The sequence below is a fragment of the Amblyomma mixtum genome, chromosome 3 (assembly GCF_055824585.1).
Source record: "Amblyomma mixtum isolate Tamu chromosome 3, ASM5582458v1, whole genome shotgun sequence".
NCBI lineage: Eukaryota > Metazoa > Arthropoda > Arachnida > Ixodida > Ixodidae > Amblyomma > Amblyomma mixtum.
In genome coordinates, this window is record NC_143014.1 from 271,880,741 (window position 1) to 271,907,904 (window position 27,164).

At 49.4% G+C, this 27,164-nt stretch overlaps 5 protein-coding genes, 26 non-coding genes and 2 pseudogenes across 31 annotated transcripts; 16 read left to right on the forward strand and 17 right to left on the reverse strand.

The window, feature by feature from the left end:
• Positions 1-1,604: 1,604 nt before the first annotated feature.
• Positions 1,605-2,795, reverse strand: LOC149354782 (uncharacterized). The gene has a single exon (XM_089576035.1). The coding sequence runs from the start codon at positions 2,793-2,795 to the stop codon at positions 1,605-1,607; it is 1,191 nt and encodes a 396-aa protein (XP_089432161.1).
• A 137-nt stretch (positions 2,796-2,932) lies between these two features.
• On the reverse strand, positions 2,933-3,004 carry TRNAQ-CUG (transfer RNA glutamine (anticodon CUG)). Its single transcript has one exon. It is a non-coding gene; the product is annotated as a tRNA-Gln (tRNA).
• A 5-nt stretch (positions 3,005-3,009) lies between these two features.
• Positions 3,010-3,081, reverse strand: TRNAE-CUC (transfer RNA glutamic acid (anticodon CUC)). The gene has a single exon. It is a non-coding gene; the product is annotated as a tRNA-Glu (tRNA).
• Positions 3,082-3,236: 155 nt separating this feature from the next.
• TRNAE-CUC (transfer RNA glutamic acid (anticodon CUC)) lies at positions 3,237-3,308 on the reverse strand. The gene has a single exon. It is a non-coding gene; the product is annotated as a tRNA-Glu (tRNA).
• Positions 3,309-3,386: 78 nt separating this feature from the next.
• On the reverse strand, positions 3,387-3,458 carry TRNAQ-CUG (transfer RNA glutamine (anticodon CUG)). The gene has a single exon. It is a non-coding gene; the product is annotated as a tRNA-Gln (tRNA).
• Positions 3,459-3,463: 5 nt separating this feature from the next.
• On the reverse strand, positions 3,464-3,535 carry TRNAE-CUC (transfer RNA glutamic acid (anticodon CUC)). The gene has a single exon. It is a non-coding gene; the product is annotated as a tRNA-Glu (tRNA).
• Positions 3,536-3,612: 77 nt separating this feature from the next.
• Positions 3,613-3,684, reverse strand: TRNAQ-CUG (transfer RNA glutamine (anticodon CUG)). Its single transcript has one exon. It is a non-coding gene; the product is annotated as a tRNA-Gln (tRNA).
• Positions 3,685-3,689: 5 nt separating this feature from the next.
• Positions 3,690-3,761, reverse strand: TRNAE-CUC (transfer RNA glutamic acid (anticodon CUC)). The gene has a single exon. It is a non-coding gene; the product is annotated as a tRNA-Glu (tRNA).
• A 78-nt stretch (positions 3,762-3,839) lies between these two features.
• Positions 3,840-3,911, reverse strand: TRNAQ-CUG (transfer RNA glutamine (anticodon CUG)). Its single transcript has one exon. It is a non-coding gene; the product is annotated as a tRNA-Gln (tRNA).
• Positions 3,912-3,916: 5 nt separating this feature from the next.
• Positions 3,917-3,988, reverse strand: TRNAE-CUC (transfer RNA glutamic acid (anticodon CUC)). Its single transcript has one exon. It is a non-coding gene; the product is annotated as a tRNA-Glu (tRNA).
• A 78-nt stretch (positions 3,989-4,066) lies between these two features.
• Positions 4,067-4,138, reverse strand: TRNAQ-CUG (transfer RNA glutamine (anticodon CUG)). The gene has a single exon. It is a non-coding gene; the product is annotated as a tRNA-Gln (tRNA).
• A 5-nt stretch (positions 4,139-4,143) lies between these two features.
• TRNAE-CUC (transfer RNA glutamic acid (anticodon CUC)) lies at positions 4,144-4,215 on the reverse strand. Its single transcript has one exon. It is a non-coding gene; the product is annotated as a tRNA-Glu (tRNA).
• A 77-nt stretch (positions 4,216-4,292) lies between these two features.
• TRNAQ-CUG (transfer RNA glutamine (anticodon CUG)) lies at positions 4,293-4,364 on the reverse strand. Its single transcript has one exon. It is a non-coding gene; the product is annotated as a tRNA-Gln (tRNA).
• A 5-nt stretch (positions 4,365-4,369) lies between these two features.
• Positions 4,370-4,441, reverse strand: TRNAE-CUC (transfer RNA glutamic acid (anticodon CUC)). The gene has a single exon. It is a non-coding gene; the product is annotated as a tRNA-Glu (tRNA).
• Positions 4,442-4,520: 79 nt separating this feature from the next.
• On the reverse strand, positions 4,521-4,592 carry TRNAQ-CUG (transfer RNA glutamine (anticodon CUG)). Its single transcript has one exon. It is a non-coding gene; the product is annotated as a tRNA-Gln (tRNA).
• A 171-nt stretch (positions 4,593-4,763) lies between these two features.
• Positions 4,764-6,275, reverse strand: LOC149354797 (uncharacterized). The gene has a single exon (XM_089577554.1). It carries the CDS (start codon positions 6,273-6,275, stop codon positions 4,764-4,766), a length of 1,512 nt encoding a protein of 503 aa, XP_089433680.1.
• A 2,077-nt stretch (positions 6,276-8,352) lies between these two features.
• LOC149354798 (uncharacterized) lies at positions 8,353-9,546 on the reverse strand. Its single transcript, XM_089576036.1, has one exon. The coding sequence runs from the start codon at positions 9,544-9,546 to the stop codon at positions 8,353-8,355; it is 1,194 nt and encodes a 397-aa protein (XP_089432162.1).
• A 1,536-nt stretch (positions 9,547-11,082) lies between these two features.
• LOC149354799 (uncharacterized) lies at positions 11,083-12,309 on the forward strand. The gene has a single exon (XM_089576037.1). It carries the CDS (start codon positions 11,083-11,085, stop codon positions 12,307-12,309), a length of 1,227 nt encoding a protein of 408 aa, XP_089432163.1.
• Positions 12,310-12,405: 96 nt separating this feature from the next.
• Positions 12,406-12,477, forward strand: TRNAE-CUC (transfer RNA glutamic acid (anticodon CUC)). The gene has a single exon. It is a non-coding gene; the product is annotated as a tRNA-Glu (tRNA).
• Positions 12,478-12,482: 5 nt separating this feature from the next.
• Positions 12,483-12,554, forward strand: TRNAQ-CUG (transfer RNA glutamine (anticodon CUG)). Its single transcript has one exon. It is a non-coding gene; the product is annotated as a tRNA-Gln (tRNA).
• An 81-nt stretch (positions 12,555-12,635) lies between these two features.
• On the forward strand, positions 12,636-12,707 carry TRNAE-UUC (transfer RNA glutamic acid (anticodon UUC)). Its single transcript has one exon. It is a non-coding gene; the product is annotated as a tRNA-Glu (tRNA).
• A 5-nt stretch (positions 12,708-12,712) lies between these two features.
• On the forward strand, positions 12,713-12,784 carry TRNAQ-CUG (transfer RNA glutamine (anticodon CUG)). The gene has a single exon. It is a non-coding gene; the product is annotated as a tRNA-Gln (tRNA).
• A 78-nt stretch (positions 12,785-12,862) lies between these two features.
• TRNAE-UUC (transfer RNA glutamic acid (anticodon UUC)) lies at positions 12,863-12,934 on the forward strand. The gene has a single exon. It is a non-coding gene; the product is annotated as a tRNA-Glu (tRNA).
• A 5-nt stretch (positions 12,935-12,939) lies between these two features.
• TRNAQ-CUG (transfer RNA glutamine (anticodon CUG)) lies at positions 12,940-13,011 on the forward strand. The gene has a single exon. It is a non-coding gene; the product is annotated as a tRNA-Gln (tRNA).
• Positions 13,012-13,143: 132 nt separating this feature from the next.
• Positions 13,144-14,340, forward strand: LOC149354806 (uncharacterized; annotated as a pseudogene).
• Positions 14,341-18,028: 3,688 nt separating this feature from the next.
• Positions 18,029-18,100, forward strand: TRNAE-CUC (transfer RNA glutamic acid (anticodon CUC)). The gene has a single exon. It is a non-coding gene; the product is annotated as a tRNA-Glu (tRNA).
• Positions 18,101-18,248: 148 nt separating this feature from the next.
• TRNAE-CUC (transfer RNA glutamic acid (anticodon CUC)) lies at positions 18,249-18,320 on the forward strand. Its single transcript has one exon. It is a non-coding gene; the product is annotated as a tRNA-Glu (tRNA).
• A 204-nt stretch (positions 18,321-18,524) lies between these two features.
• On the forward strand, positions 18,525-19,771 carry LOC149354809 (uncharacterized; annotated as a pseudogene).
• A 3,638-nt stretch (positions 19,772-23,409) lies between these two features.
• Positions 23,410-23,484, forward strand: TRNAQ-CUG (transfer RNA glutamine (anticodon CUG)). The gene has a single exon. It is a non-coding gene; the product is annotated as a tRNA-Gln (tRNA).
• Positions 23,485-23,559: 75 nt separating this feature from the next.
• On the forward strand, positions 23,560-23,631 carry TRNAE-CUC (transfer RNA glutamic acid (anticodon CUC)). The gene has a single exon. It is a non-coding gene; the product is annotated as a tRNA-Glu (tRNA).
• A 147-nt stretch (positions 23,632-23,778) lies between these two features.
• On the forward strand, positions 23,779-23,850 carry TRNAE-CUC (transfer RNA glutamic acid (anticodon CUC)). Its single transcript has one exon. It is a non-coding gene; the product is annotated as a tRNA-Glu (tRNA).
• A 157-nt stretch (positions 23,851-24,007) lies between these two features.
• Positions 24,008-24,079, forward strand: TRNAE-CUC (transfer RNA glutamic acid (anticodon CUC)). Its single transcript has one exon. It is a non-coding gene; the product is annotated as a tRNA-Glu (tRNA).
• Positions 24,080-24,291: 212 nt separating this feature from the next.
• LOC149354814 (uncharacterized) lies at positions 24,292-25,497 on the forward strand. The gene has a single exon (XM_089577556.1). It carries the CDS (start codon positions 24,292-24,294, stop codon positions 25,483-25,485), a length of 1,194 nt encoding a protein of 397 aa, XP_089433682.1. The 3' UTR covers positions 25,486-25,497.
• The last annotated feature ends 1,667 nt before the right edge of the window (positions 25,498-27,164 follow it).

Genomic DNA, 27,164 nt, shown 5'->3' on the forward strand with positions numbered 1-27,164 from the left:
CCTGCACTTAATTCATCAATCGCCCACTCTATTTCTGAAACGCTAATGGGCACTTCAAGATTTGTTTTTTCCTTTTCTTCAAGCTTTGGCATGAGCCTAAGGAAATCTCTTTCAAACCCTTCTAGTATCTGTGGTTCGTGGCCAAGCAGTTCTTGATAATAGTCGACAAAAGCGCGGCGAATCAGTTCTTGGTCTTGCACAACTTGATCTCTGTATCTTATCGCTTTTATTTCATTGCGCGACGCGTAGCTTTTTTCGTCTGAAAGGGCACGTTTAGTCGGTGTTTCACCCATATATAGCCTTTCCGCCCGTGCGCGTACTACAGCTCCTTTGTATCTGTCTGTATCAATTATTTCTAGTTTGCTTTTAACTTCTTTTATTTCTTTCGCAAACCTACCCGGATCAATGGCTTCTACACTTAAATAAAAGTCAACCTGACTTTGCAGTGCAGTTTCTTCTTTTTTCCGTATTCTCCGCAGCTCACTGGCTCTTTCAATGGCTGCTATTTTTGCATTTTGCTTAAAATCTTCCCACGCTTGAACATAACACTGCGGTTCACTCGCTAGTAGATCTCCAATTCTTTCTTTTATTTCCTTCACATACTGTTCATCATCGAGGATCTTAGCGTTGCATTTCCACAGCTCCCAGCTGAACTTGGCTGGTTTCCTTGGTCCTAGCGCACACGTAACCAAGCTATGGTCACTAAAAGAAACGTTTTTGACGTCATATTTTGTGCAGTGAGATGCCAGACCGGCCGAAACATATATTCGATCTAGCCTAGCATGACTGTTTCGCTGGTAGTGCGTAAAGTGAGGCACTGTACCGTTTGACAGAAAACACCCTACATCTTGTAATAGGTAGTCTTCCGTTAGCGAATTCAGCACGGATACGCTCGCGTCTCGTATCGGTAAACCTGTCATTCTATCTTCAACTCTGCATACGCAGTTGAAGTCTCCCATCATTATAATCACCCTGTCACAGTTCAGATAGCATTCAACACTTTCAAAAAACACTCTGCGCTCGTTTGCTGCATTTGGAGCGTATATGTCAACTATACGAAACTTCTGGGCATGCAGCGTTATGTCACATACAATGAGCCTTCCAGAAGGGCACGCGTACACACTATCAACAGTTATTTCTCTGGTATGCTTCAGAAACAGAGCACAACCACCGGCTGTGCCAATTGAATGGGAAACACACACATTATAATACGTCCTGAACGGTTCAACCATGCGGTTCGTTCCTTCCTCGCTTTCAACCTTTGTTTCCTGTATGGCAATTACATCCAAATCATTTTCCATAAAAAGCCGACTCAGCTGATACTGTTTTCTGCGCGCCGACAAGCCTCGCACGTTAAGCGTGCCTACATACAGAGGGGTTTGGAGAGTTACTGCCATTTCTTTGTCGTTTTAATTTCCACATACGAATCGCATGGTAGCACTTTTATTATCACGAGACAGCCAAACACTCACATTTTTAGAGCATATTCCACCCGCTCGAGCCATTTTGGTTGACACTTCGAGTTCGCCGTTGTGGCCTCGACGCACTGTCTTTCTGGTCGGTTCCGGTGTTGCCACTGTCCGGCTGGAAAAAAAGACGCCACGTCACGTCGCCGGTGGTGCCGGCGGTTTCCGCTCGGGCCGTAGCTCGAGCGGTATTTTCGGCGCTGGTTTCAGGGTTGGCCTTCGAGTGGGCGTGGTCTTTACCGGCGGCTCATCCGTTGCAGTCTGGCTGGTCTTGTGCCCGTCTTTGTTGTCTTCATGCAGTCGTTTTGACGCAAGACTGCTGGCATTAGTCATGGTCACGTCTGTTAGTTCAGGCACTCCCTCGTCCTCTTCACACGGTGCATTGCCTCTGTTCATTGGGTCACTCGTCAGTACAGCCTCTTTGGTATCGGTCGAAGCGTTGGTAGTCACTTTCTCATTTGAAGCTGCATCCACTTCGTGCGGCTGTGCAGCCCTACCTTCGCCAAGAGTTAGCGAGGTATCTGCCTCAGGCGTAGTTTCTGCCGCGTCTGCCTCATCCATTAGATGCTCTGTCGACAGTTCCTCGTTTGCTTTCCGGCCTGCCACGTTTGCGTAGGTACGCACGCATGTGCTTTCATCATGGCCATATCGCCGACACTTGGTACAACGTGGCACTCGGCAGTCACGCCTAATATGACCCGTAGCATGGCACCTCAAGCACAGCGGGGGCCGTCCAGGAACGACGAGAAGAGCCATGATTCCAGCGACTCGCAGCTGATGGGGCAGATCTTCTATCGTCACACCAGGCTTGAGCTTCAGGCCAACCGTGCGCGTAGACGAGCCTTTGTCTGCAATTCCTTGTACTCGCCAGCGTTCCTTGTAGACATCAGTCACTTTTCCGTACGGTGCCAGCGCAGAGCGCACTTCTTCTTCCGCTACGTTATGTAGCACCCAGTAAAGCTTGACACGTACTTCTTGGTTTTCAGGGTCGACAACAAGGCACCGTTTCTCTTTCACCTTTACTTCGCCGGTTTGCACCATCTTCTTAGCAGCTTCGGCACTTTTAAAAGTGACGGCCCAAACGTGGTTCATCTGGAACGCCCCCAGAGCTATCACTTCAGGGAGCACTCCGAGATGAACTAACATGTCCCGAAAGTCTTCCACCCGGTAAGGCCTGGCTTTCAAATCCCCGTGAAGAAAAACAGTATTCATAACAGACGCACCTGTTGGCAGTGGCGGTAGAACAACTTGATAATCCTGGCTTTCTTCAGCAAAAAACCTGTTACCGCGGCCCTGCTGGGCCGCTAACACCGCTCCGACGGAGCTCATGATAACGCGTCCGTTCGCTAGCGCGGCCGGAAGCAGAATTCCACTAGACCACGCCGGAACACGGTGAACAGCAGCAAGTGGACGCACAAGAAGCGCGGATGGAATTAAAACTGGAAAAAAAAAAGTAAAGGAAGAGCAGGTCTCACCGAGATTTGAACTCGGATCGCTGGATTCAGAGTCCAGAGTGCTAACCATTACACCATGAGACCAAATTTTCCGACGCCGGGAATCGAACCCGGGCCTCCTGGGTGAGAGCCAGGTATCCTAGCCACTAGACCACGCCGGAACACGGTGAACAGCAGCAAGTGGACGCACAAGAAGCGCGGATGGAATTAAAACTGGAAAAAAAAAGTAAAGGAAGAGCAGGTCTCACCCAGATTTGAACACGGATCGCTGGATTCAGAGTCCAGAGTGCTAACTATTACACCATGAGACCAAATTTTCCGACGCCGGGAATCGAACCCGGGCCTCCTGGATGAGAGCCAGGTATCCTAGCCACTAGACCACGCCGGAACACGGTGAACAGCAGCAAGTGGACGCACAAGAAGCGCGGATGGAATTAAAACTGGAAAAAAAAAGTAAAGGAAGAGCAGCTCTCACCGAGATTTGAACTCGGATCGCTGGATTCAGAGTCCAGAGTGCTAACCATTACACCATGAGACCAAATTTTCCGACGCCGGGAATCGAACCCGGGCCTCCTGGGTGAGAGCCAGGTATCCTAGCCACTAGACCACGCCGGAACACGGTGAACAGCAGCAAGTGGACGCACAAGAAGCGCGGATGGAATTAAAACTGGAAAAAAAAGTAAAGGAAGAGCAGGTCTCACCGAGATTTGAACTCGGATCGCTGGATTCAGAGTCCAGAGTGCTAACCATTACACCATGAGACCAAATTTTCCGACGCCGGGAATCGAACCCGGGCCTCCTGGGTGAGAGCCAGGTATCCTAGCCACTAGACCACGCCGGAACACGGTGAACAGCAGCAAGTGGACGCACAAGAAGCGCGGATGGAATTAAAACTGGAAAAAAAAAGTAAAGGAAGAGCAGGTCTCACCGAGATTTGAACTCGGATCGCTGGATTCAGAGTCCAGAGTGCTAACCATTACACCATGAGACCAAATTTTCCGACGCCGGGAATCGAACCCGGGCCTCCTGGGTGAGAGCCAGGTATCCTAGCCACTAGACCACGCCGGAACACGGTGAACAGCAGCAAGTGGACGCACAAGAAGCGCGGATGGAATTAAAACTGGAAAAAAAAAGTAAAGGAAGAGCAGGTCTCACCGAGATTTGAACTCGGATCGCTGGATTCAGAGTCCAGAGTGCTAACCATTACACCATGAGACCAAATTTTCCGACGCCGGGAATCGAACCCGGGCCTCCTGGGTGAGAGCCAGGTATCCTAGCCACTAGACCACGCCGGAACACGGTGAACAGCAGCAAGTGGACGCACAAGAAGCGCGGATGGAATTAAAACTGGAAAAAAAAGTAAAGGAAGAGCAGGTCTCACCGAGATTTGAACTCGGATCGCTGGATTCAGAGTCCAGAGTGCTAACCATTACACCATGAGACCAAATTTTCCGACGCCGGGAATCGAACCCGGGCCTCCTGGGTGAGAGCCAGGTATCCTAGCCACTAGACCACGCCGGAACACGGTGAACAGCAGCAAGTGGACGCACAAGAAGCGCGGATGGAATTGAAACTGGAAAAAAAAAAGTAAAGGAAGAGCAGGTCTCACCGAGATTTGAACTCGGATCGCTGGATTCAGAGTCCAGAGTGCTAACCATTACACCATGAGACCAAATTTTCCGACGCCGGGAATCGAACCCGGGCCTCCTGGGTGAGAGCCAGGTATCCTAGCCACTAGACCACGCCTTTTTTTTCTTTATTGCCTGTTAATACAGTGACAGGTCACACAAATGAATACATACATATACACTGAATCAGCACGTCAGCATGCGATGCGGGTATTTCAAAATTTCTTCAGACACAATAAGTCATCAAGGATGGTAACCCACTCAGGGGGTTCATTTTGTGCACGATACACTTCTCTAATATATGAAACACTTTCGATTAGGTTATCGCGCGTAGATCGCACATTGGCATCTGCGTGCCGAAAAGCCATTCTCGTCCTCCACAAGCTGTGGAGGCCCAGGACCATGAACATATCAAAAGGTATCCCTTGATCGCTTTCAACTGGCAGAAATGGTATTCCATAGGGTGTTATGGGGAGATCTTTTTTTAGAGTGCGCTGCAAAATATCCCAGTGGAAGACTGCGTCCCAGCATTCAATGAAGGCATGTTCAATTGTTTTCGGCTTTTTACACAGTAAGCAATCGGTTGTCCAAGGCACGAATATTCCTTTCTGTTCCAGCCATACTTTAACGGGGAGTGTGTTTGTGTGCAACTGGAAGAAAAACGTTTTGGCCGCCGGTCTTAAAGGCATCCTTCTGACTCGCTTCAGTACATCTTTACCTGAGCCTCCAGAGTACACCGTCCTATACAATGGGGTGGGCAGCATGCTGTCAACTAAGTCCGCGTACAGTTGTTTCTTTGTCACTGAGGACAAATGCTCCGAAGAAAAACGTGCACAAAGTATTCTAAAGGAAGCAACTACTTCTCGGTAGTAGCCGGTCACTCTTATACTGGCAACATTGGATGTGGAAACAACAAACTCAGGCAGTGTTTTCGCCAATCTCGCCTGGATGACTGTACGGAGAAAATCGTTACTTTCATCTCGCAGGAAGAAGAATCGCGATACGATCTGTCGTATAAACAAGTGTAAGAGCCCTAGTCCACCATCGCGAACTTTGCGAAAAAGGTTTGTACGGCTGGTCCGCTCCCAAGTGGAGTTCCAGATAAAGACGGCAAACACTCGGTGCATCTTTTGCACATTTATACGAGGCATGAACAACACTTGCATCATATACCACACTTTGGTAATCAAAAAAACATTGCACGCTGCCGCACGCACGAACACCGATAATCCGCGACCCTGCCATCCTTTTGTTTTTTCCCTCAACTCTTCTGTTTGTTCACTCCAGAACTGCGTCGAGTCCCTATAGGGCTGAAGGGGCACCCCGAGATACCGTGCAGGCACTGAAGTCCGCTCTATACCCGCGAAATTGGCGGGTGTCGTATTCCAGCTCCCATGCCATATTCCCACACTTTTTTCAAAGTTAATCTGGGCCCCAGTATAGCAACAGAAATTTCTGGCAATGCGCACAGCCTCTAGCACGCTTTCTCTGTCCTCGCAGAAGACTGCAACGTCATCTGCATAAGCCAGCATTTTAACTTCAGCGGCGTGCAGCCTAAAACCACGTATGTTTGCATCAAGGATGACTGCCCTACAGAAAGGTTCCAGGTATATGGCAAAAAGGAGAGGAGACAAGGGACATCCTTGCCTCACAGAGGAGCGGACTAGCACCCTTGAACTAAGGCACTTGTTGATGATAATCTGCATTGAACATTCTTCATAAGCCATTTTGACACCGTCTAAAATTATGCTCCCAACATTACAGTGCTGTAGTATACTGAAAAGCACCTGATGCGAGACCCGGTCAAAGGCCTTCGCAAGGTCAAGCTGTAACATGGCCACTCGACCCTCAAGGGCGTCACAACATTCTAGTACACTTCTTGCGATGTGGGTGTTCGTTGAAATTGTGCGCTCTCTAATGCCGCACGTCTGATGTGGCCCTACTAGCTCTTTAATTACCACTTGTAATCGTCCAGCTAAGACTTTCATAAAAATTTTGTAGTCTGTATTGGTGAGAGATATCGGTCTATATGAGCCTACAAGAAGGAGCTTTTCCGGATCATCGGTTTTTGGAATCAGCACTGTGTGTGATGTCCGGAATGAAGGAGGGACTTTTTTAAATTCATACGCTTCTGACAGAAGTTTATGCAAAATGCACGCCAATTCTTGACTGAAAGCTTTGTAAAAAGCTGCGCCTAGGCCGTCCGGCCCTGGCGATTTGCCCGACGGCAGCTTCTCTATCGCTGTTTTGATCTCGCTCACACTTATTGGCACTTCTAGGCTGTCCTTAACATCGTCATCCAGTCTTGGCATTCCGATCATGAAATCGCTGTCGAAGCCTGGCTCGAGGCGTGTGACATTGCCGAACACATCGCGATAATGGTCGATAAAAGCATTCTCGATCACCGCGGGATCTGACGTCACTTCATTTTGGAAACGTATCTGCTTGATCTCGTTTCTTGACGCCTGCCGTTTTTCATCGCTCATTGCGCGCTTGTTTGGCACCTCACCCATCCATAACCTTTCACTACGAGAACGTATGACTGCAGCCTTGTATCGCTCTGTATCGATAACTTCTAGTTCATGTCTCACTTTCTTCACGTTCTCAGCCAATTGATCGTGGTCAAAGTTTTGTACGTTTAAAAGAAATTCCAGTTCCCTTTGCAGCTCGTTTTGCTTCTGCAGTTCTTCGTGCTTCCGACTGCTTCCTCTTTCGATTGCAATGGGCTTAACTTGGCTCTTAAATTCCTCCCATGCAGCCCGAAAGTTTTCATGCTTCATTGTCAGCATCTGTTATTTTTTCCTTAAGTCTGCTTGAGAACAGTTCATCATCAAGAAGCTTTTCATTGAATTTCCACATGTCCCAGTTAAATCGTGTCGTCTTAGTTTTTTTTCCGAATGCGAAGCTCACCAAGCTATGATCTGTGAATGATAGTGGTGTGACACTAACTGTTACATAGGGGCATCAAGTCTAGTGAAATATACACTCTGTCCAACCTTGCTCGGCTCTCTCTCTCTGATTGTGTGTGTACTGCGGAAGCATACCGCCAGTGAAGACTCGGCCCACATCTTCTAGGCTGTGCTCCTCAATTAGTAAGCTCAACAGGAGAGCACTTTTGTCACGGACATGTGGACCTCTGAATCGATCCTCCGCAAAACACACACAGTTAAAATCACCGAGAAATATGACAAAGCGATCACACTTTAAGTACTGCTCAATGTACTCAAAAAATACCATTCGGTCATTCACATTGTTAGGCGCATAAACGCATATGATCCGCCACAAGGATTCAGCAAAAGAAAAGTCTACAATAAGCATGCGGCCAGTTTGGCAAACAGTCATACTCTCTTCAATAATGCCAGCACTCTTCCGTATCAGCAGTGCGCACCCGCCTGACATGCCATTAGCATGGCATACACACACATTATAATGCGCGGTAAAAGGCATCACCATGCGATCGGTCTGCTCTTGAGTCTCGACCTTAGTTTCTTGTATCGCGATGACATCGAGTTCCTTCTCCATACAGAGGCGACTAAGTTGATACTGTCGCCTACGTGCTCCAAGGCCACGAACATTCAAGGTGGCAACTCTTAATGCTGTCTCTAGTCTCAGAGCCATTTATCTTATAGAGCACACCGATCGCACAGTACCTCTGGGTAACTACTGATATTAGCGCTTTGCAACAAGTAAGCAATTGGCAGCACAATTCCCACGCGTACCTTTACGGTGTACGCAGCGGCTACTTCTGAAAAGGCGCCCATCTTTTGACGACGCTGGCCTGGACGCCCCAGTAGACGCCACGTCCTACGGAGGCGGTGTTGCCGCCGGCCGTCTGTCCGGCGGAATGTTCGGTTTCGGACGCAAGGGCGCCCGACGGCCCACCGGTGCTTTCGGCGGGGGTTCATCATTGCTCTCGTTGCCAAGGTTCTCGTGCTGGTTGTTGGCTGAGTCCCGTGACCTTTTTGTCGCCGCGTTGCTTACACCCGATTCTGCGACGTCCATCAAGTCGCTTCCAGGTGCGTGTTTTGCTGCATCCACCTCGGTAGCGGCTGGTTCAGTGGCCAACTCCTTCACATTTTCGTCGCTTGGCTTTTCCTCTTGAGTTTTCAGCTGAGTAGGTTGCACTGTAGCCGCGTTCGGTAGGCCGGCGCTATGCTCAGACGGCATTCCGGCCGTGTCCGACGGCCGACTCTCCGTGCGGGAGGCCTCTGCGACGTCAGCCTCGTCCATGAAAAGGTCCGCCACGTCTTCCCTGGGCGCCGGTCCTGTTACCGACGCGTACGTCCTTTCACACTGCGCTTCGTCATGGCCGTAGCGACGACAAAGCGTACATTTCGGGACGCGGCAGTCACGTCGAACATGACCGGTGTTTCGGCATTTCAAGCACAACGGAGCTCTGCCAGGTACAACAACCAAGGTCTGCTCACCGGCGATACGAAGTTGGTGGGGCAGGTCTTCCACGGTGAGACCCGTCCGCAGAACCAAGGACACCACTCGCGTTGACGATGATTTTTCTTGCACGCCGTGAACACGCCATTTCTCCCGGCAAACGTCAATAACCTTTCCGTAAGGTGAGAGGGCTGTCCGTATGTCGTCGTCAGGCATGTTGTACAGCATCCAATGCAGCTTCAATTGCACCGCCTGGTTGGCTGGGTCGACCACAATACAGCGATGCTCCTTCACTTTCATGTTCTTGACGCTTGCGAGCCTCTTGACGCCTTCGTCGCTCTTGAAGGTGATTGCCCAAACGTGGCTCATCTGATACGCCCCAAGGGCGATAACATCGGGCAGTAGGCCTAAGCCCGCCAGCGCATCGCGGAAGTGCTCCACGCGATACGGCCTGGCCCGCACATCAGCATGCAAAAACAACGTATTTAAAACAATACGGCCTGTCGGCAGTTGAGGCAGCAACACTTGATATTCCGGGTCTTCAGTATCAAAAATCCTGTTACCGCGGCCCTGCTGGGCCGCTGAAGCCGCTCCTACGGAGCCCTGCATCCTGCGTCCGTTCACTAGCGTGGCCGGAAGCAGAATCACTATACCACGCCGGAACACGGTGAACAGCAGCAAGAGGACGCACAAGAAGCGCGGATGGCATTAAAACTGGCAAAAAAAAAGAAAAGGAAGAAAAGGAAGGATTCTTGATGATGATTATTTTCTACAGAAAATGCACGACAAAATGAACGACGTGCTTGCATGCAGGACGCAAAGCTACACTGAGGCGTGGGAACTATTCAAACAAGAAGCGAAAATAACTGCCATTGAAAGAGCCAGCGTACTGCGCAAGAATAAGAGTAAAAAAGAAGATGAACTGAAAAAAAAAGCTGGACTGCTATCTCAGTGAAGAAGCTTCGTCGCCGGGTCGGTTCGTTAAAGAAATAAAAGAAGTGAAGAGCGAACTTGAGATAATCGACGTGGACAGATGCCGAGGCGTGGTAATACGCGCGCGTTCTGAAAGATTGTACATGGGGGAAGCACCGACTCGACGGTCCATGTCAGACGAAAGGAGCTACGCTGCCCGCAACGAAATAAGAGCGATAACGTTCAGTGACACAGTTGTGCGAGACAGTGAATCGATAAAGTGCGCTTTCGTAGATTATTACTGTGAACTGATTGGCAGGGAACCAGAACTCGTAGAAGGATTTGAAACAGAATTCTTAAAGGTCATGCCAAAGCTAGGAGAAGAAATGAAAGAAAGCTTAGAGGCACCAATTACCATTACAGAAATAGAAAGTGCTATTGATGAATTAAGCACCGGAAAAGCACCAGAGCCGGACGGGTTCGGTTCGGAATTTTATAAAGCTTTTAAAGACAAGGTTGCAATGGCACTACACTTTGTGATAGAAGAAGCATACAACAGAAAAGAATTGCCCCCGTCGTTTAGACATAGCCACGTGGTACTGATTCCCAAATCTGATGACCCTACTGCGCTGTTGTCTGTGCGCGCGTACCGACCGATAACGCTGGCCAACACAAATTATAAGATTTTCGCGAAAGTATCAGGTAAGACTTCAACGGGTAATACAACAGCTAGTGGGACCACACCAAACATGCGGCATTAGAGGACGTTCTATCCAAACAAACATACACATGACCAGAACTGTTCTAGAGTGCTGTGATGCGCATTGCGGGAAAGTGGCAATGGTTCAGTTGGATTTAGAGAAAGCTTTCGATAAAGTCGCCCACAAAGTCATTTTCAGTGTCTTGAAACACGTGAACGTCGGCAAGGTACTTCTAGAGGGGATAGAGCTATGTTACGCAAATAATTTTACCAGAATTATAATAAATAAGACATTAACCACTCCAATCCAAGTGAAATCGTCTGTTAGGCAAGGGTGTCCCTAGTCACCTCTATTATTTTTATTGTTTCTTGAGCCCTTTTGTTTAAGCATTATAATAAACAAGGATGTTACCGGTTATAGTTTTTGTTCAAGTGAAGTTAAGCTTTTGTCATACGCGGACGACATTTTGGTTTTCTGCGCCGACACACCCAGTGTCAGCAACGCAGTAAGAATGACAACCAAGTTCTGCAGGATGACGGGAAGCAGTGTCAACTGGAGCAAATCAGTTGGTATTTGGCACGGTGAATGGGGCGTAACGCCGGCTGTGTTTGAAAATATGCAATGGTCGCACTCACCAACAAAGTATCTCGGAGTGCCTCTGCAGCACTATAAAGACACCGAGGAATACTGGAAGCACGAAGCGGAACGCATTAAGGAAAAAACAGCGAAGTTCGGAGGGCGTGACCTCTCTATATTTGCGAGGTCAACCGTGTGCAATCTGTTTCTTGTAGCAAAGATTTCGTATGTTCTGCAGGTCATGTGTGCGTCGAGAGCGAGCATACAAAAACTGCACAGAGTGCTTGCTGTGTACATATGGCGTTCAACATGGGAGCGCACGAGTCGCGCCAATCTCTTTCGCGCAGTGAAGAGTGGAGGGCTGGGTTTAGCCCACCTGTTTTTGAAGCAAGTGGTTTCTAGGTTTCTGTTTGTGCGAGACCAAAGCGATGGATTTCTGCGGACAGTCATTCAAACGAGACTGCGTGATCATTTGCCGTTTTTTGTTGTGTCATCTACTCTGGCCAACGGGCCAAGTGTGCGCGGATTTTTACGGGAGGTTGTTTTGTCTTTCCGCTTTCTTCAGACACGTTTTTCAGTAGAGTACCTGAGCAACGTCACCCGGAAGAAACTGTACAGAGATATTGTTGATGTGTGTATGCCAGTGCCATTGTATCGTTCAGTATATCCACATGGAGGTGGTAAAGATGTTTTGAAGAGGGTAAAGCGGATGCCGGTTAGGCCATCTGTAAAAAGCTTCTTTTTTCAAGTATACACTGCGACGCTCCCGGTCAAGCCGTGGCTCGAGCAAAAAGGCATCTTCGTCCCGTGGACTGTAAACTGTTTGCACTGTAGAAGACCGGAGACCATCGACCACATTTTTCTTGAGTGTTCGGACGCGGTTTTTCTATGGGACATTCTGCAACGAACCATAAAAAAGGACTTGCCAGTCACGCCGTACGGCATCCGCTTTCTCCCTACCGCTAATGAGGGAGGGGTGCCCTATGACATGATTATGGCCCTGTGCCTCCATAGCATATGGCGCACTAGGATGGCTGTGCATTACGCCGACCTGAACCCAAGGCCGGCCAGAGAGCACTTTATTAAAAGTGTTGCTTTCATACGTGAAGTGTGTAAAGCAAGCAGTGACCAACCAGACTGGCTGCCGCTGTTCGACGCTCTTGTCAATTTGAAGCGCTTTTAAACACCGGCACATGCCAAAGAACGGCAAGCGCCTTTTAAATTGTTCCATTTGTGTATGTATTGTTGCTGGCCGCAGAACAGGCAATAAAGAAAAAAAACCGGCGTGGTCTAGTGGCTAGGATACCTGGCTCTCACCCAGGAGGCCCGGGTTCGATTCCCGGCGTCGGAAAATTTGGTCTCATGGTGTAATGGTTAGCACTCTGGACTCTGAATCGAGCGATCCGAGTTCAAATCTCGGTGATACCTGCACTTCCTTTTCTTTTTTTTTTTGCCAGTTTTAATGCCATCCTCGCTTCTTGTGTGTCCTCTTGCTGCTGTTCACCGTGTTCCGGGGTGGTCTAGTGGCTAGGATACCTGGCTTTCACCCAGGAGGCTCGGGTTCGATTCCCGGCGTCGGAAAATTTGGTCTTATGGTGTAATGGTTACCACTCTGGACTCTGAATCCAGCGATCCGAGTTCAAATCTCGGTCAGACCTGCTCTTCCTTTTCTTTTTTTTGCCAGTTTTAATGCCATCCGCGCTTCTTGTGTGTCCTCTTGCTGCTGTTCACCGTGTTCCGGCGTGGTCTAGTGGCTAGGATACCTGGCTTTCACCCAGGAGGCTCGGGTTCGATTCCCGGCGTCGGAAAATTTGGTCTCATGGTGTAATGGTTACCACTCTGGACTCTGAATCCAGCGATCCGAGTTCAAATCTCGGTGAGACCTCCTGTTCCTTTCCTTTTTTTTTTGCCAGTTTTAATGCCATCCGCGCTTCTTGTGCGTCCTCTTGCTGCTGTTCACCGTGTTCCGGCATGGTCTATTCCATTTCCGGCCACCGAGCGTGACGGACGTGCTATCATGAGCTCCGAAGGAGCGGTGTCAGCGGCCGCTGCTGGCCGCGGAAACAGGTTTTTTGCTTCGTCGGATGAAGATTACCAGGTCATCTTGCCAACGCTACCAACAGGAAAAATTGTTTTGAATACCATCTTTATGCACGCTGATCCGAAGAACAGGCCTTACCGTGTCGAAGATTTCCGGGATGCGCTGGTTCGTCTAGGTTTGCTCCCCGAAGTGCTGGCTTTGGGGACGTACCAGATGAATCATGTGTGGGCTGTCACAATGAAGAGCGCCGACGCGACGAAGAAGCTTTTGACTGCCAGAGATGTTAAAGTGAAAAACGGCCCGTGTATCCTCGTGGATCCGAATAACTAAGACCTACGGATAAAGATTCACTGGGTGCTGTACGGCGTCGCGGACGAGGATGTGCACGAGGCCCTGTCCCCGTACGGAAAGGTGACGAACGTGACGAAGGAAAGGTGGCGGGCTCAAGGCGTGGTGGACAAAGGAACCACAACGCGTACCGTCACCTTGAAACTGAAAGCCGGAGTCAAGACTGACGACATTCCACACCAGCTGAGAATTTCAGGTGAGCCCGCACTTATTGTTGTGCCGGGAAGGCCGCCGCTCTGCTTGTGGTGCAAGTCGACCGGGCACATTCGACGGGATTGCAAAGTTCCGCGCTGTAGCCTATGCCGCCGCTTCGGACATAACGAGGGGCAGTGTGTGAAAACGTACGCAAGTGCGGCGGAGTCTGGCAAAGGTGATAGTTTTGTAGAACATTTAATGGACGAAGTAGAGGCCGAAGAGGCGTCAGGGGCCCAACGGGGTCTCAAAGAAGCGGATGCGGCGGCCAGCACGCCTCTTCCTTCTGAGCACGTGCCTGAAGACCGCGAGAACAGCGTTCAGGCCCCACCCACCGTGCAGCATGAGCATGCTCCGGCACCGGACTCTAGCGCACGAGAGAATTCTTTGGGCGATGGTTTGGAGGCCGTTGCCAAGGAAGACACAGCCCCCATGGACGTGAGTGAGGATGTGTGCAGCGGCGGTGCGGCGAAGCGTACTCGTGAGGACGACCACAACTTGACAGGCAGTTCAGAGAACACCGAGAATGAGGAACCGCCCGCAAAGACGGTCCTAACTCGGCGCCCAAGCTTCAAGCCAAAGCCAACCATCCCACCGGAACGGAGACCTGCGGGAACAACGCCCCCGTCATGACGGGGGAAAGTGTTTTCGTTACCAGCGTGGAACTAAGAGGTGCCTGTGGCGTCGGTGACGGGGCCGAGACACCTAAGCAGTTGCCGAGGCGCCAACCACTAGACCATTGGAGCGGTGTTGCGGCACATGGGACGTCTCTATTTGCCGAAGAGCTCAAGGTAAGACCATGCGGCTCGTTTCACTCGTAGCGAAAATGGCAGCAAATACCATCACAGCACTGCGTGTAGCCACTTTGAACGTGCGAGGGCTGTCTGCGAGGCGTAAGCAGTATCAAGTGAGACGTGCTTTTTTAGAAAACAACCTAGATTTAATTGCAGTGCAAGAGACCAAGGTTGAAAGTGAAGAGCAGACGAACCGCATGGTCGAGCCTTTTAGAGAAAGATACGACGTGTGTGTGTGCCATGCTGTTGGGTCTTCGGGAGGCTGTGCGTTATTTGTTCGCAAATCCTTGGCTGTCCAATTTGAAGCATTGACTGTGTGTGAAAATGGTAGATTTATTGTCTGTGATTTTTCTTTGTCAAACGTTGAGTGGCGAAGTATCTGCGTTTATGCGCCAAATAGGGAGGAAGAACGTAGATTGTTCTTTGCAAACGTAGGGCCTTACCTGAAATGTGAGATACGTTATTTTTCTTGGAGACTTCAACTGCGTATGCAGAGCCGAAGACAGAGTTGGTAGTCAAGCTGTTCGAGACAAGAGTGCGCATTTATTGAGCGAACTGATGCTTGAAAATGACTTGGAGGACATTGGATACGCTTTATCCAGTGGTGATATACCAGAGTTCACGCACTTCCAGCGAACAAGCCATGCGAGACTCGATAGACTGTATGTTTCCACTGATCTTTTGCCAGTGTGCACGCGCTATGAAGTGAAACATGTATCTTTCAGCGATCACAGTATAGTAATCGCCACAATAGGATTAAAGCAAACGAAGTCTCTGTTCAACTGGGAGTTATGGAAATTGAATGCTAAACTGCTACAAGACGAAGTTTTTTTAAACGAAGTAAAGCAAAGTATTCAGTTTCTACTAGAAGCTCGGCCAGAAAGATCAATCGAGATGTGGGAACAGTTTAAAGAACAAATTAAGATGAAAGCCATTGAAAGAAGTAGCCTCCTAAGGCACAGTCAAAGGAAAAAAGAAAAAGATTTGCAGTGCGACCTAAAGTTTGCCCTGAGTTTGGAAAGTGCACATCCGGGCAGGTATACGGATGAAATCAAAGAACTCAAAAATAAATTAGAAGTTATCGCCCAAGAAAAGTACATGGGAGCCGTTGTGCGGGCACGTGCCGACAGACTGCTTTTAGGAGAGGCACCAACGAAGCGATCCCTATCAGACGAAAAGAGATACGCAGCAAAGAATGAAATCAAACAGATAAGGCACGGGGATTCTGTGACCACCGACCCCGATTTAATCCGGCAAGCTTTTGTAGATTACTATCGTGATTTACTCGGTCGGAAGAGAAGTGTAGACGACGGATTTGAACACAAATTTCTAAGCCTCATGCCGAAGTTAGATCAGGATGTGATGTCTGCGCTAGAAGAGCCAATCACGGTGGAAGAGATAAGGACAGCAATTGGTGAACTCTGCCCTGGCAAAACGCCTGGACCAGACGGCATAGGCGCGGTGTTTTATAAGTCTTTCAAGGATGAACTAGCAGCTGCACTGCACAGAGTACTGAAGCAGGCTTATGACGAAAAGCGACTGCCCCTGTCTTTTCGGAGAACGCACGTTGTGCTTATTCCTAAAACTGACGATCCCGTGAAACAGCTTTCAGTGACATCGTATCGCCCCATCAGCCTGACAAACGTTGATTATAAAATTTTCACGAAGGCTTTGGCGAGAAGACTCCAGAGGGTGATGAAAGAAATAGTTGGGCCCCACCAGACATGCGGAATTAAAGGAAGATCAATTTTTACAAACATACATGTGGCCAGAAGCGTCATGGAGTGTTGTGATGCTTGGGGGGAACGTGTCGCCATGATGCAGATCGATTTGCAAAAGGCCTTTGATCGCGTCGTACACGAAATTCTCTTCAGCATATTAGAACACGTTAATGTAGGTTCAGTGATAATGGAAGGCGTTAAGATGGCATATGCCGAGAGTTTCACGAGCCTTATTGTCAACAAGTGCGTCACAACACCCTTTCAGGTGTTGACATCCGTGAGGCAAGGATGCCCACTGTCTCCTCTGTTGTTTGCGATATACCTAGAACCGTTTTGTTTGAAGGTTATTCATAATGAACAAGTGAGGGGTTTCCGTCTAATGGCGACTGAAGTTAAACTCTTAGCTTACGCTGATGATATAGCAGTGTTTTGCACAGACAGAGACAGCATCAACGAAACAGGGAGCATTGTAAACAAATTTTGTAGAATGTCAGGGAGCACTGTGAATTGGGGTAAATGCTTGGGTTTTTGGCACGGGAGCTGGGAGTCCAAACCTTTATCATTCCAAAACATGCAATGGACTGAATCACTGGGAAACTATTTAGGGGTACCCCTTGAGCATTACAAGGACGCTACTGAATATTGGAACTGCGAAACTGACAAAGCGCGAGAGAGAACACTAAACTGGGGAGGACGTGAGCTGTCAGTGTTTGCTCGGGCCACAGTATGCAATTTGTTTATAGTGGCGAAAATCTGGTATGTGCTTCAAGTTATGTGCATGAAGCGTGTAAATGTTCAGAAACTGCACAGAGTTCTCGCCGTTTTTGTGTGGGGCTCTACATGGGAGCGAACGAGTCGGACCAATTTGTTCCGGTCGGTGAGAGAGGGAGGTGTGGGGCTAGCCCATTTGTTTTTGAGGCAGGTCGTCTCCAGATTTATGTTTCTGCGGGACCAAAGTGATCCTTTCTTAAGAAGCGTCATACAAGTTAGGCTACATGAACTCCTTCCAAATTTCGTTGTGTCGACGAGTGACGTACGAAGCACGTGTGTCCGCGGTTTCCTGTTTGAGGTGGTTGCTGCTTTCCAGATGTTGAAAGCTCGTTTTTCTTTAGAATTTTTGTGTACTGTCTCTAAGAAGCAATTGTACAAAGATATATGTGATTTAATGATGCCCGTGCCTTTGTATCGTACCATATACAGTGCAGGCCCAGGAGGAGACGTCCTAAAAAGAGTTAAAAAGATGCCAATTCGCTCTTCAGCCAAAACATTCTTCTTCCAGCTCCACAGCAATACACTGGCGGTAAAACCCTGGCTTGAAGCGAAGGGAATCTTTGTTCCGTGGTCTACAAACTGTCTATTGTGCAGAAAGCCAGAGACAACAGAACACATCTTCCTCGAGTGTTGGGATGCCGTATTCTTGTGGGACATCCTTCAAAGAACCTTAAAAAAAGACGTCCCGTTGTCACCTCGCGGCATCCGGTTTCTACCTGTCCGAGATCTTGGTAGTATACCCCTAGATATGGTCATGCTGCTGGGCCTGCACAGTCTGTGGAAAGTGCGTATGGCAGTCCGGAATGCAGACATTGATACTCGCCCTGCGAGACAGTACTTTATTGAGAGCATTTTATATGTCAGAGATGCACTCAAGGCCCAAAATGACCCCCCAGAATGGATTGGTATCATGGATGAACTTGCAAATTTGAAACACTTTTAATGAACGCTCCAGCAAATGTCGGAGGACGTATTTTAACATTTCATGTACAGTGATCTTGTTTTTCGCCAAGCCGGCAATAAAGAAAAAAAAAATCCGGCATGGTCTAGTGGCTAGGATACCTGGCTCTCACCCAGGAGGCCCGGGTTCGAATCCCGGCGTCGGAAAATTTGGTCTCATGGTGTAATGGTTAGCACTCTGAATCCAGCGATCCGAGTTCAAATCTCGGTGAGACCTGCTCTTCCTTTACTTTTTTCTTCCAGTTTTAATTCCATCCGCGCTTCTTGTGCGTCCACTTGCTGCTGTTCACCGTGTTCCGGCGTGGTCTAGTGGCTAGGATACCTGGCTCTCACCCAGGAGGCCCGGGTTCGATTGCCGGCGTCGGAAAATTTGGTCTCATGGTGTAATGGTTAGCACTCTGAATCCAGCGATCCGAGTTCTCGGTGAGACCTCCTGTTCCTTTTCTTTTTTTTTGCCAGTTTTAGTGCCATCCGCGCTTCTTGTGTGTCCTCTTGCTGCTGTTCACCGTGTTCCGGCGTGGTCTAGTGGCTCATTCTACTTCCGGCCACTGGCGTGTACGGACGCAGGGTCATGAGCTCCCACGGAGCGGCGATAGCGGCCGTCGATGGCCGCGGAAACAGGGTTGAAGATAAGGAAGGACAGGAGTACGAAATCGTTTTGCCTACGTTGCCTACCGGTCGTGTTGTTCTAAACACCGTGTTTTTGCACGGCGACCGTGAGTTAGGCCCTACAGGGTCGAGGATTTCCGCGACGCCCTCGCCAACGCTGGTGCGCTCCCCGACGTTGTGGCGTTGGGGGCGTATCAGGTAAACCACGTTTGGGCGGTTACGCTCAACAGTACCGAGGCAACGAAGAAGTTGGCAGCGATAAAGGAACTGGATGTCAAAGGACGGCGCTGCATTATCATCGATCCTGCCGACCAACAGGTGAAACTACGGCTGCACTGGATGCTGCACGGTGTAGCCGACGACGACATTCGGACGGCTCTTGCGGCTTTTGGGAATGTAACGGAGGTGACCCGAGAGCGTTGGCGTGTTTCCGGCGTCAAGGAGAAGGGGTCTACAACCCGGACTGTTCTCCTGAAGCTGAAACCCGGTATGAAGGTTGACGACCTGCCACACCAGTTACGCGTCGCCGGCGAGCTGGCCCTTGTTGTGGTGCCTGGGCGGCCAATGCAGTGCTTACGGTGCCGCGGCACGGGTCACGTTCGACGTGAATGCAAGGTACCCCGGTGCTCCAAATGCAGGCGTTATGGCCACGGTGACAGCGAGTGTGTTCGCACATACGCGGTGGCTACCGGTGCGGTATCGAGAGACGACACGGCAGAGCTTCTGATGGACGTCGTCGAGGCGGAGGAGGCGGCGAAAGGAGCCGTGGAAGTTGGCAAGGCTGCCGGGACGACCGACGCATCAGGGCCTCCCAGCGGAGACATTAGTGGACATGGCAACCAAAGGAAGCAACTCGAAGAGGAAGAATTACCTTCGAGTCAGGCGAGCACGTCGGCAGACGGGGAGAACGTCTTGGCAACTAAGGACGCCGAGTCAATGATCAGCGAGGAACAGCAGGACCAGAGCTGCGCCCGTTCAGCGAGCGGCACCGCCCCAGCCAAGCGCCCTCATGGCCTGACCGACAACGAAGGGGACAAGGCGGCAGCTCTCAGTGGTGAGGAGCCGCCAGCAAAAACTGCTCAATCCCGACGGTCATCTTTCAGACCGAAACCCAACGTTTTGGCGGACAAGCGTGCCGGCGATAAGGCAGCCCCGCGGCAAGGTCAGGGGCTTGCACCGGATGGCTCCGGTGGCAACGACGGCGTCTAGCCATGTGCTAGACGTGTTGGGTAAGCACCATGCTCTTGGCCTCTTCACTATTTGCGACAATGGCTTCTGTAACCCCGTTGAAAGTAGCCACACTCAATGTTAGGGGCTTGGCAGGAAAGAAAAAGCAAAGCCAAGTTTACCGGCTTTTAACAGAGCACGATATTGACTTACTGGCCGTGCAGGAGACAAAAGTAGAGGGGGAAGAAGAGACCGGGAGCATGGTGCGACGTTTCACGTCTAGATTCTACGCTGTAGTGAGTCACGCGATAGGTACATCTGCTGGCAGCGTCCTTTTTGTAAAGAAGATGCCGGGTCTTGTCGTGCAAGCTCATTTCTCGTGTCCGTCAGGTCGCTGTGTCGCTATCGATTTTACATTGAAGAACATTGAGTGGCGAATTGTCTGTGTGTACGCACCAAATGTTACGGACGAAAGGGATGCGTTTTTTCAAAGTGTTGAACAGCGTCTTTGTTCCGAGAAACAGCTTATCGTCATGGGCGACTTGAACTGCGTCCTAAGTGGCTGCGATAAGACCAGTGCAAGGGTGTTCAGGGACGCAAGCACGAAGATACTGTCGCAAATCATAGATAAATGGAACCTTGAGGATGTGGCAGAGTGTTTGCAAGGCGCGTGTGGCGTGAAGTACACACACTTTCAGAGGACAAGCCATGCTCGGCTGGACCGCATTTATGTATCGCTGGATGTGATTCCAAAATGTAACAGTTACCATGCAGTGCCGGTGGCTTTTTCGGACCACTGTTTAGTAGTATGTGGGATAGGATTGAAAAAACGGGGCAGTGCTTTTAGTTGGGATATGTGGAAAATAAATAACAAGCTAATTAAGGACGATGAATTTAACTGTGCAGTAATTGAAGAAATAAACAAAATAGAGCCTAGTAGTGAACTGAGAATATGGCAACAGTGGGAACTTTGCAAAGAACAGGTTAAAATTAAAGCAGTCGAACGATCTGGTGCCATTGCGTACGAAGAGAATCTAAACGAACCCAATCTAAGATGTATGCTTGCAAAACTGCTAGAAAAGGAAAGTGAAGAGCCTGGTAAATGGATCGATGACATTAGGAAAATAAAGCAGCAAATTCAACTAATAGAAGAGGACCGTTATCGTGGAGCGTTGGTGCGGGCCAGAGCGGAAGATATAGCAGTAGGGGAGACGCCGTCGAAACGAGCGTTGGGAATTGAAAAGGCTCATGCTCGGCGAAATCACATTGATAGCATAGAATGGGGTGGCATCTTATCAGACGAAAACGAACATATACAGCGTGCGTTTTTTTGAGTACTATGAGGCGCTCTTCGCATTACAGGATGCAGACATAAATACGTTTAAGAACAGGTTTCTTGGGGCACTGCCGCGACTCAGCGACGAGCAGAAAGACGTTTTAGAGCAGGCAATAACCGAATCAGAGGTAGAAATGGCAATAGACAATTTAAATTCTGGGAGATCACCAGGACCAGACGGGTTAAGCGCGGCGTTTTACAAATCATTTAAGAGCAGAATCGCGCCAGTGCTGAAGACGGTCTTTAATGAAGCTTACGACGTACGTGAATTGCCTCCGTCTTATGGTAAATCACATACTGTCCTAATTCCGAAAACGGATGAAGCTGACAAGTTACGACACGTAACAGGGTACAGGCCAATTGCTCTCACAAATGTCGGTTATAAAATTTATATGAAGGTGTTGGCGCAAAGGTTACAGAGTGTAATCCAGGAAATTGTTGGCCCCCACCAAACGTGCGGGATAAAAGGCCCGTCTATTCTTTCTAACATACACAAGGCAAGATGTGTGCTCGAGTGCTGTGATTTTACAAATAGTCGCGTTGCCATCTTGCAGCTTGATCTCGAAAAGGCGTTCGACTGTGTCGCGCATAAAATTTTGCTGTGCATACTTGATTATGTGAATGTTGGGTATGTTATCCGGGAGGGAGTCGCCTTGGCGTATCGGAACTGTACGACGAGATTGATTGTTAACCAGAGTCTGGGGGGCCCCATTCGTGTGCAGCGTTCGGTACGTCAAGGCTGCCCCCTCAGCCCTCTTCTGTTTGCTATCTACATCGAGACTTTGTGTTTGGACATCATCGAAAACGAGAGAATAACTGGTTTTCGGCTGCAAGCTGCGGAGGTGAAGCTGCTGGCATATGCAGATGATTTAGCGGTTTTTTCCGTTAATCGAGAAGGTGTAACAGAGGCCGTTGAATGTGTCGCTGAATTCTGCAAAACCTCAGGCAGCAGAGTGAACTGGTCTAAGTCAGTGGGGCTCTGGCACGGAGCATGGCAAACGACGATGGACCACTTTGCAAACGTACCCTGGCTGAAGACACCAACGAAGTACCTTGGAGTACCGCTAGAAAGCTATCGTAATAGCGAAACATATTGGAGAGTGCAGACCCAGGATGCGCGTGAGAAGGCGGAAAGATGGAAAGGAACAGGCTTATCAATTTTCGCTAGAGCCACCGTGTGGAACCTTTTCTTTATCAGTAAGGTGTGGTATGCGATGCAAGTGTTGCATTGTGGAAGAATGAGCATACAAAAGCTACATCGAATTTTTGCTGTTTTTGTGTGGGCTGCACAATGGGAAAGGTGCAGCCGGACGAATTTGTTTAGAAAAGTGAAGGATGGTGGAGTGGGTCTGGGACACCTTTTCTTGCGGCAGATTGTTAACAGATTTATGTTTCTGCGTGATGTCAGTGATCCGTTTTTGCGCACCGTGTGCCAAGTAAGGCTGGGGCGCGCGCTGCCTGACTTTGTTGTTGCAACCGAAACCCTATCGGGCGGAATTTTTGGGTACTTCAGAGAAGTTGTCGCAAGTGTCCGATTTCTCTCAACGAGGTTTTCCAACGAATATTTATCTACAGTGAACAAGCAAAAATTGTATAAGGATTTATGTGAAGTTGTCTTGCCGGAACCCATGTATAGGGCCTTGTACAGTGGAGGCCCTGGAAGGAATGTGTTAAAGAGGGTAAAGTGAATGCAGGTCGACCCAGGGGTTACAACTTTTTTTTTTTTCAAGTTGCACACAGGAACGTTATCAGTCAAAATGTTTTTACAGGATAAGGGCTTATTTCTTCCGTGGGGTCATCACTGCCTTATCTGCAAGCAACCAGAAACGATAGATCACGTTTTTCTGCATTGTTGGGAAGGGGTTTACTTTTGGGACGTACTTCAAAGGACTATAAAGAAACAATTTCCACTTCACCCCCATGGAATACGGTATCTGCCCATTGAAAACGAGGACGGAGTACCTTTCGATCTGATAATGTTACTGGGCCTCCACAGTATTTGGCGCGCGAGAATGGCAGGATATTACTGTGATCCCGACGCGAGGCCAGCATGAATTTATTTTCGTGAAACTGTGCACCGTTTTGTTGAGAGTGTCAAATCTGTTGGCGAGGCTCCCGAGTGGCTGTCAAGGGTGGAGCCTTTGATGGCCCTAAAGGAATTTGAATGTGACGAAGCCAGCCCCTGGCAGGCTGACTATATCAACACCAAGTGTTCATTGTGTCCCGCCATTTTGTTGTGTAATGTCAAAGCCAGGCAATAAAGAAAAAAAAAAGTGGTCTAGTGGCTAGGATACCTGGCTTTCACCCAGGAGGCTCGGGTTCGATTCCCGGCGTCGGAAAATTTGGTCTCATGGTGTAATGGTTACCACTCTGGACTCTGAATCCAGCGATCCGAGTTCAAATCTCGGTGAGACGTCCTGTTCCTTTCCTTTTTTTTGCCAGTTTTAATGCCATCCGCGCTTCTTGTGCGTCCTCTTGCTGCTGTTCACCGTGTTCCGGCGTGGTCTAGTGGCTAGGATACCTGGCTCTCACCCAGGAGGCCCTGGTTCGAATCCCGGCGTCGGAAAATTTGGTCTCATGGTGTAATGGTTAGCACTCTGAATCCAGCGATCCGAGTTCAAATCTCGGTGAGACCTGCTCTTCCTTTACTTTTTTTTCCAGTTTTAATTCCATCCGCCCTTCTTGTGCGTCCACTTGCTGCTGTTCACCGTGTTCCGGCGTGGTCTAGTGGCTAGGATACCTGGCTCTCACCCAGGAGGCCCGGGTTCGATTCCCGGCGTCGGAAAAATTTGGTCTCCTGGTGTAATGGTTAGCACTCTCGACTCTGAATCCAGCGATCCGAGTTCAAATCTCGGTGAGACCTCCTGTTCCTTTTCTTTTTTTTTGCCAGTTTTAGTGCCATCCGCGCTTCTTGTGCGTCCTCTTGCTGCTGTTCACCGTGTTCCGGCGTGGTCTAGTGGCTAGGATACCTGGCTCTCACCCAGGAGGCCCGGGTTCGATTCCCGGCGTCGGAAAATTTGGTCTCCTGGTGTAATGGTTAGCACTCTCGACTCTGAATCCAGCGATCCGAGTTCAAATCTCGGTGAGACCTCCTGTTCCTTTTCTTCTTTTTGCCAGTTTTAGTGCCATCCGCGCTTCTTGTGCGTCCTCTTGCTGCTGTTTACCGTGTTCCGGCGTGGTCTAGTGAACGATTCTGCTTCCGGCCACGCCAGTGAACGGACGCAGGATGCAGGGCTCCGCTGGAGCGTCTACAGCGGCCATGTTCGGCCGCAGAAACAAGGTTTTTGCATCTGACGAGGTATACCAAGTTATCCTGCCGAGTCTACCAACTGGGCGAGTTGTTTTGAATTCTGTCTTCTTGCACGCTGACATACAGGCCCGCCCATACAGGGTGGAAGACTTTCGTGACGCGTTGGCCGGTCTGTCGTTGCTCCCAGAGGTTGTCGCTCTGGGGGCGTATCGAATGAACCATGTATGGGCGGTGACGTTCAAAGATGCGGCTGGTGTGAAGAAGATCCTGAGTGCGGGCGAACTCAAGGTTAAAAAGCGCCGGTGCCTTGTTATCGACCCGGCCAACCAAGAAGTACGTATGAAAGTGCACTGGCTTCTGCATGGAGTAGCAGATGAAGACGTTAGGCTTGCTTTTGCTCCGTATGGAAAAGTGACCGATGTAACGAAAGAGCGGTGGCGTGTTCAAGGTGTGGCCGACAAAGGCTCGACGACACGGCTGGTGTCTCTCAAGCTGAAGCCAGGGATGACGCTTGACGACCTTCCGCACCAAGTGTCAATCGCTGGCGAATTAGCTCTGGTGGTTGTATCCGGGCGACCACCTCTCTGCCTCCGGTGCCATTCTACTGGCCACATCCGACGGGACTGCAAAGTACCGCGTTGCGGGGCTTGTCGTCGCTATGGGCACGAAGAAAGCGAGTGCACGCGAACTTACGCCAGCGTCACAGGGCCCGTGAGCAAAGAGGATGCGTCCCATCTGCTGATGGACGAAGCCGAATCAGAAGAGGCTGCAAAGGAAGCCACTACTGACACGCAAAACACGTCTGTGGTGTACCCGGCCGCATCTTCCCAGCTGAAGACGACACCTGAACATGATGCTTCAGCCAAGACCCAGCAAGCAGCTACCGATGCAAAGCAAGCGGGCATGACAAAAAAGGATGCTGGGCCACCAGATAATAAGTCAACACAAGTGTCGCAAGAGCAACGCGACGCCATGGAAGTCAACGAAGAGGGAGTTGGTGGTCTGGCAGGAAAGCGCCCGCGAGACGAAGCAAGCAGTGCAACAGAGACGACAGGAAACAGCGCCGACGAGGAACCACCATCAAAAGCGGCATCGACCAGACGGCCGAGTTACAAGCCGCGCCCTAACATACCGGCCGACACAAGATCGGCCGGGAAGTCGCCGCCGTAGGCACTGAAGACCTGCGGTACTGGAATGGTGAGCTTCCGAGGGGCTGAGTGGACTTTGTGCGGACAGAGCCGAGCTAGTTTCTTTGCTACTGTGTGTCGGTGTCGCAATGGGAGCAGTCATCCAAACCCAGTGAGTCCCTATTTAAGTATGCCAGCAGGGGCGACATCAAACGATTCGGTCTTTAAACTAAATCATGGATTCTAACAACAAAACAGCGCTACGCATTGCCACTTTAAACGTAAGAGGGTTGGGAGCAAAAAAGAGACAATACCAGCTTAATAGGCTGCTTTTAGAAAAAGAACTAGACATAGTAGCCGTGCAAGAGACTAAAGTCGAAAGCGTGGAACAAACGGATCGTATGGTGGCTCCCTTCCTATCGCGTTACCATGTTTGTGTCAGCCATGCTGTTGGCACATCGGGAGGGTGTGTTCTTTTTATTCGAAATGATTTAGCAGTTTCCGCTGAATCTGTTGTTGCTTGTGAAAGTGGTCGTTTCCTGGTTGTAGATTTTTCCTTTTTGCTATCCAACTGGAGAGCAGTGTGTGTGTATGCACCGAACGTTGAAGCTGATCGTGTAGCCTTTTTTGATAGCCTTGTGCAGTACATTTCATGTGACAAGAGTGTAATACTATTCGGAGACTTCAACTGTGTCTGTCGTACTGCTGACCGCGTTAAAAATCCGCCTATTAGGGACAAGAGTGCCTCCTTGCTCAACCAGATTGTACAAGAATGCAATTTAGAAGATGTGGGAGCAGCTCTCACAGATGGTACGCGGCCACTGTTTACGCATTTTCAGAATGAAAGTCATGCCAGACTGGACAGAATATATGTTTCAGTCGAGTTTTTGCCGCTGTGTACGAAATATGAGGTCATACCAGTTCAATTTAGTGACCATTGCCTAGTAATTGTAATGATAGGAACAAAGCCGAAAAAACAAAGATTCAATTGGAATCTATGGAAGTTCAATGAAAAGCTTCTCGAAGATGACGAATTCATTAAATATGTTGATAAGGAAATAAAAAATGTTATTGAAGCTAATTCGGCAAATGCTGCAGCCGAGTGGGACGAATTCAAGCAACGTGTAAAGATGAAAGCAATTGAAAGAAGCTGCATAAATAGGTGTAATCAAAACATGGATAAAAAAAACAACTTCACGAGCGACTTGAATTTCTCTCGAGCAGTGAAAGTTGTCAGCCAGGAAGACATATGAACGAAATAAGAGCTGTGAAAAACTGCTTACAACAGATCGACACAGATAAGTATAAAGCGGCAGTGATAAGAGCTCGAGCTCAAAAGCTATGGGCGGGGGAAACGCCCACGAAACGCGCCCTATCTGACGAAAAAAGATATGCTTCTCAAAAAGAAATCAAACAGATACGATATCCGGATGGGGTGACTACAGACAGCAGAACCCAACGTTACTAGACTAGCTTCAGTTGTCAAACTCCGCGGCGCTGCGCGGAACCGCCACCGGCCCGCGCCTTCGTGGCGCTGCAGTCGCACCCAGCTTCACTTCTCAACTAACCGGTTAGGAGAACGGGCTGGACGAAGTACGCGGTGCAGCGTTGGCGTGTTTTGCGGGTGCTCGTTCACGGCGGATTTCAGCAAGCATGCCATCTACGGAGATTTAGTCTTCGCCGCATGTGTTAACATCAGCAAACGATGCCGACGTGCTGCGT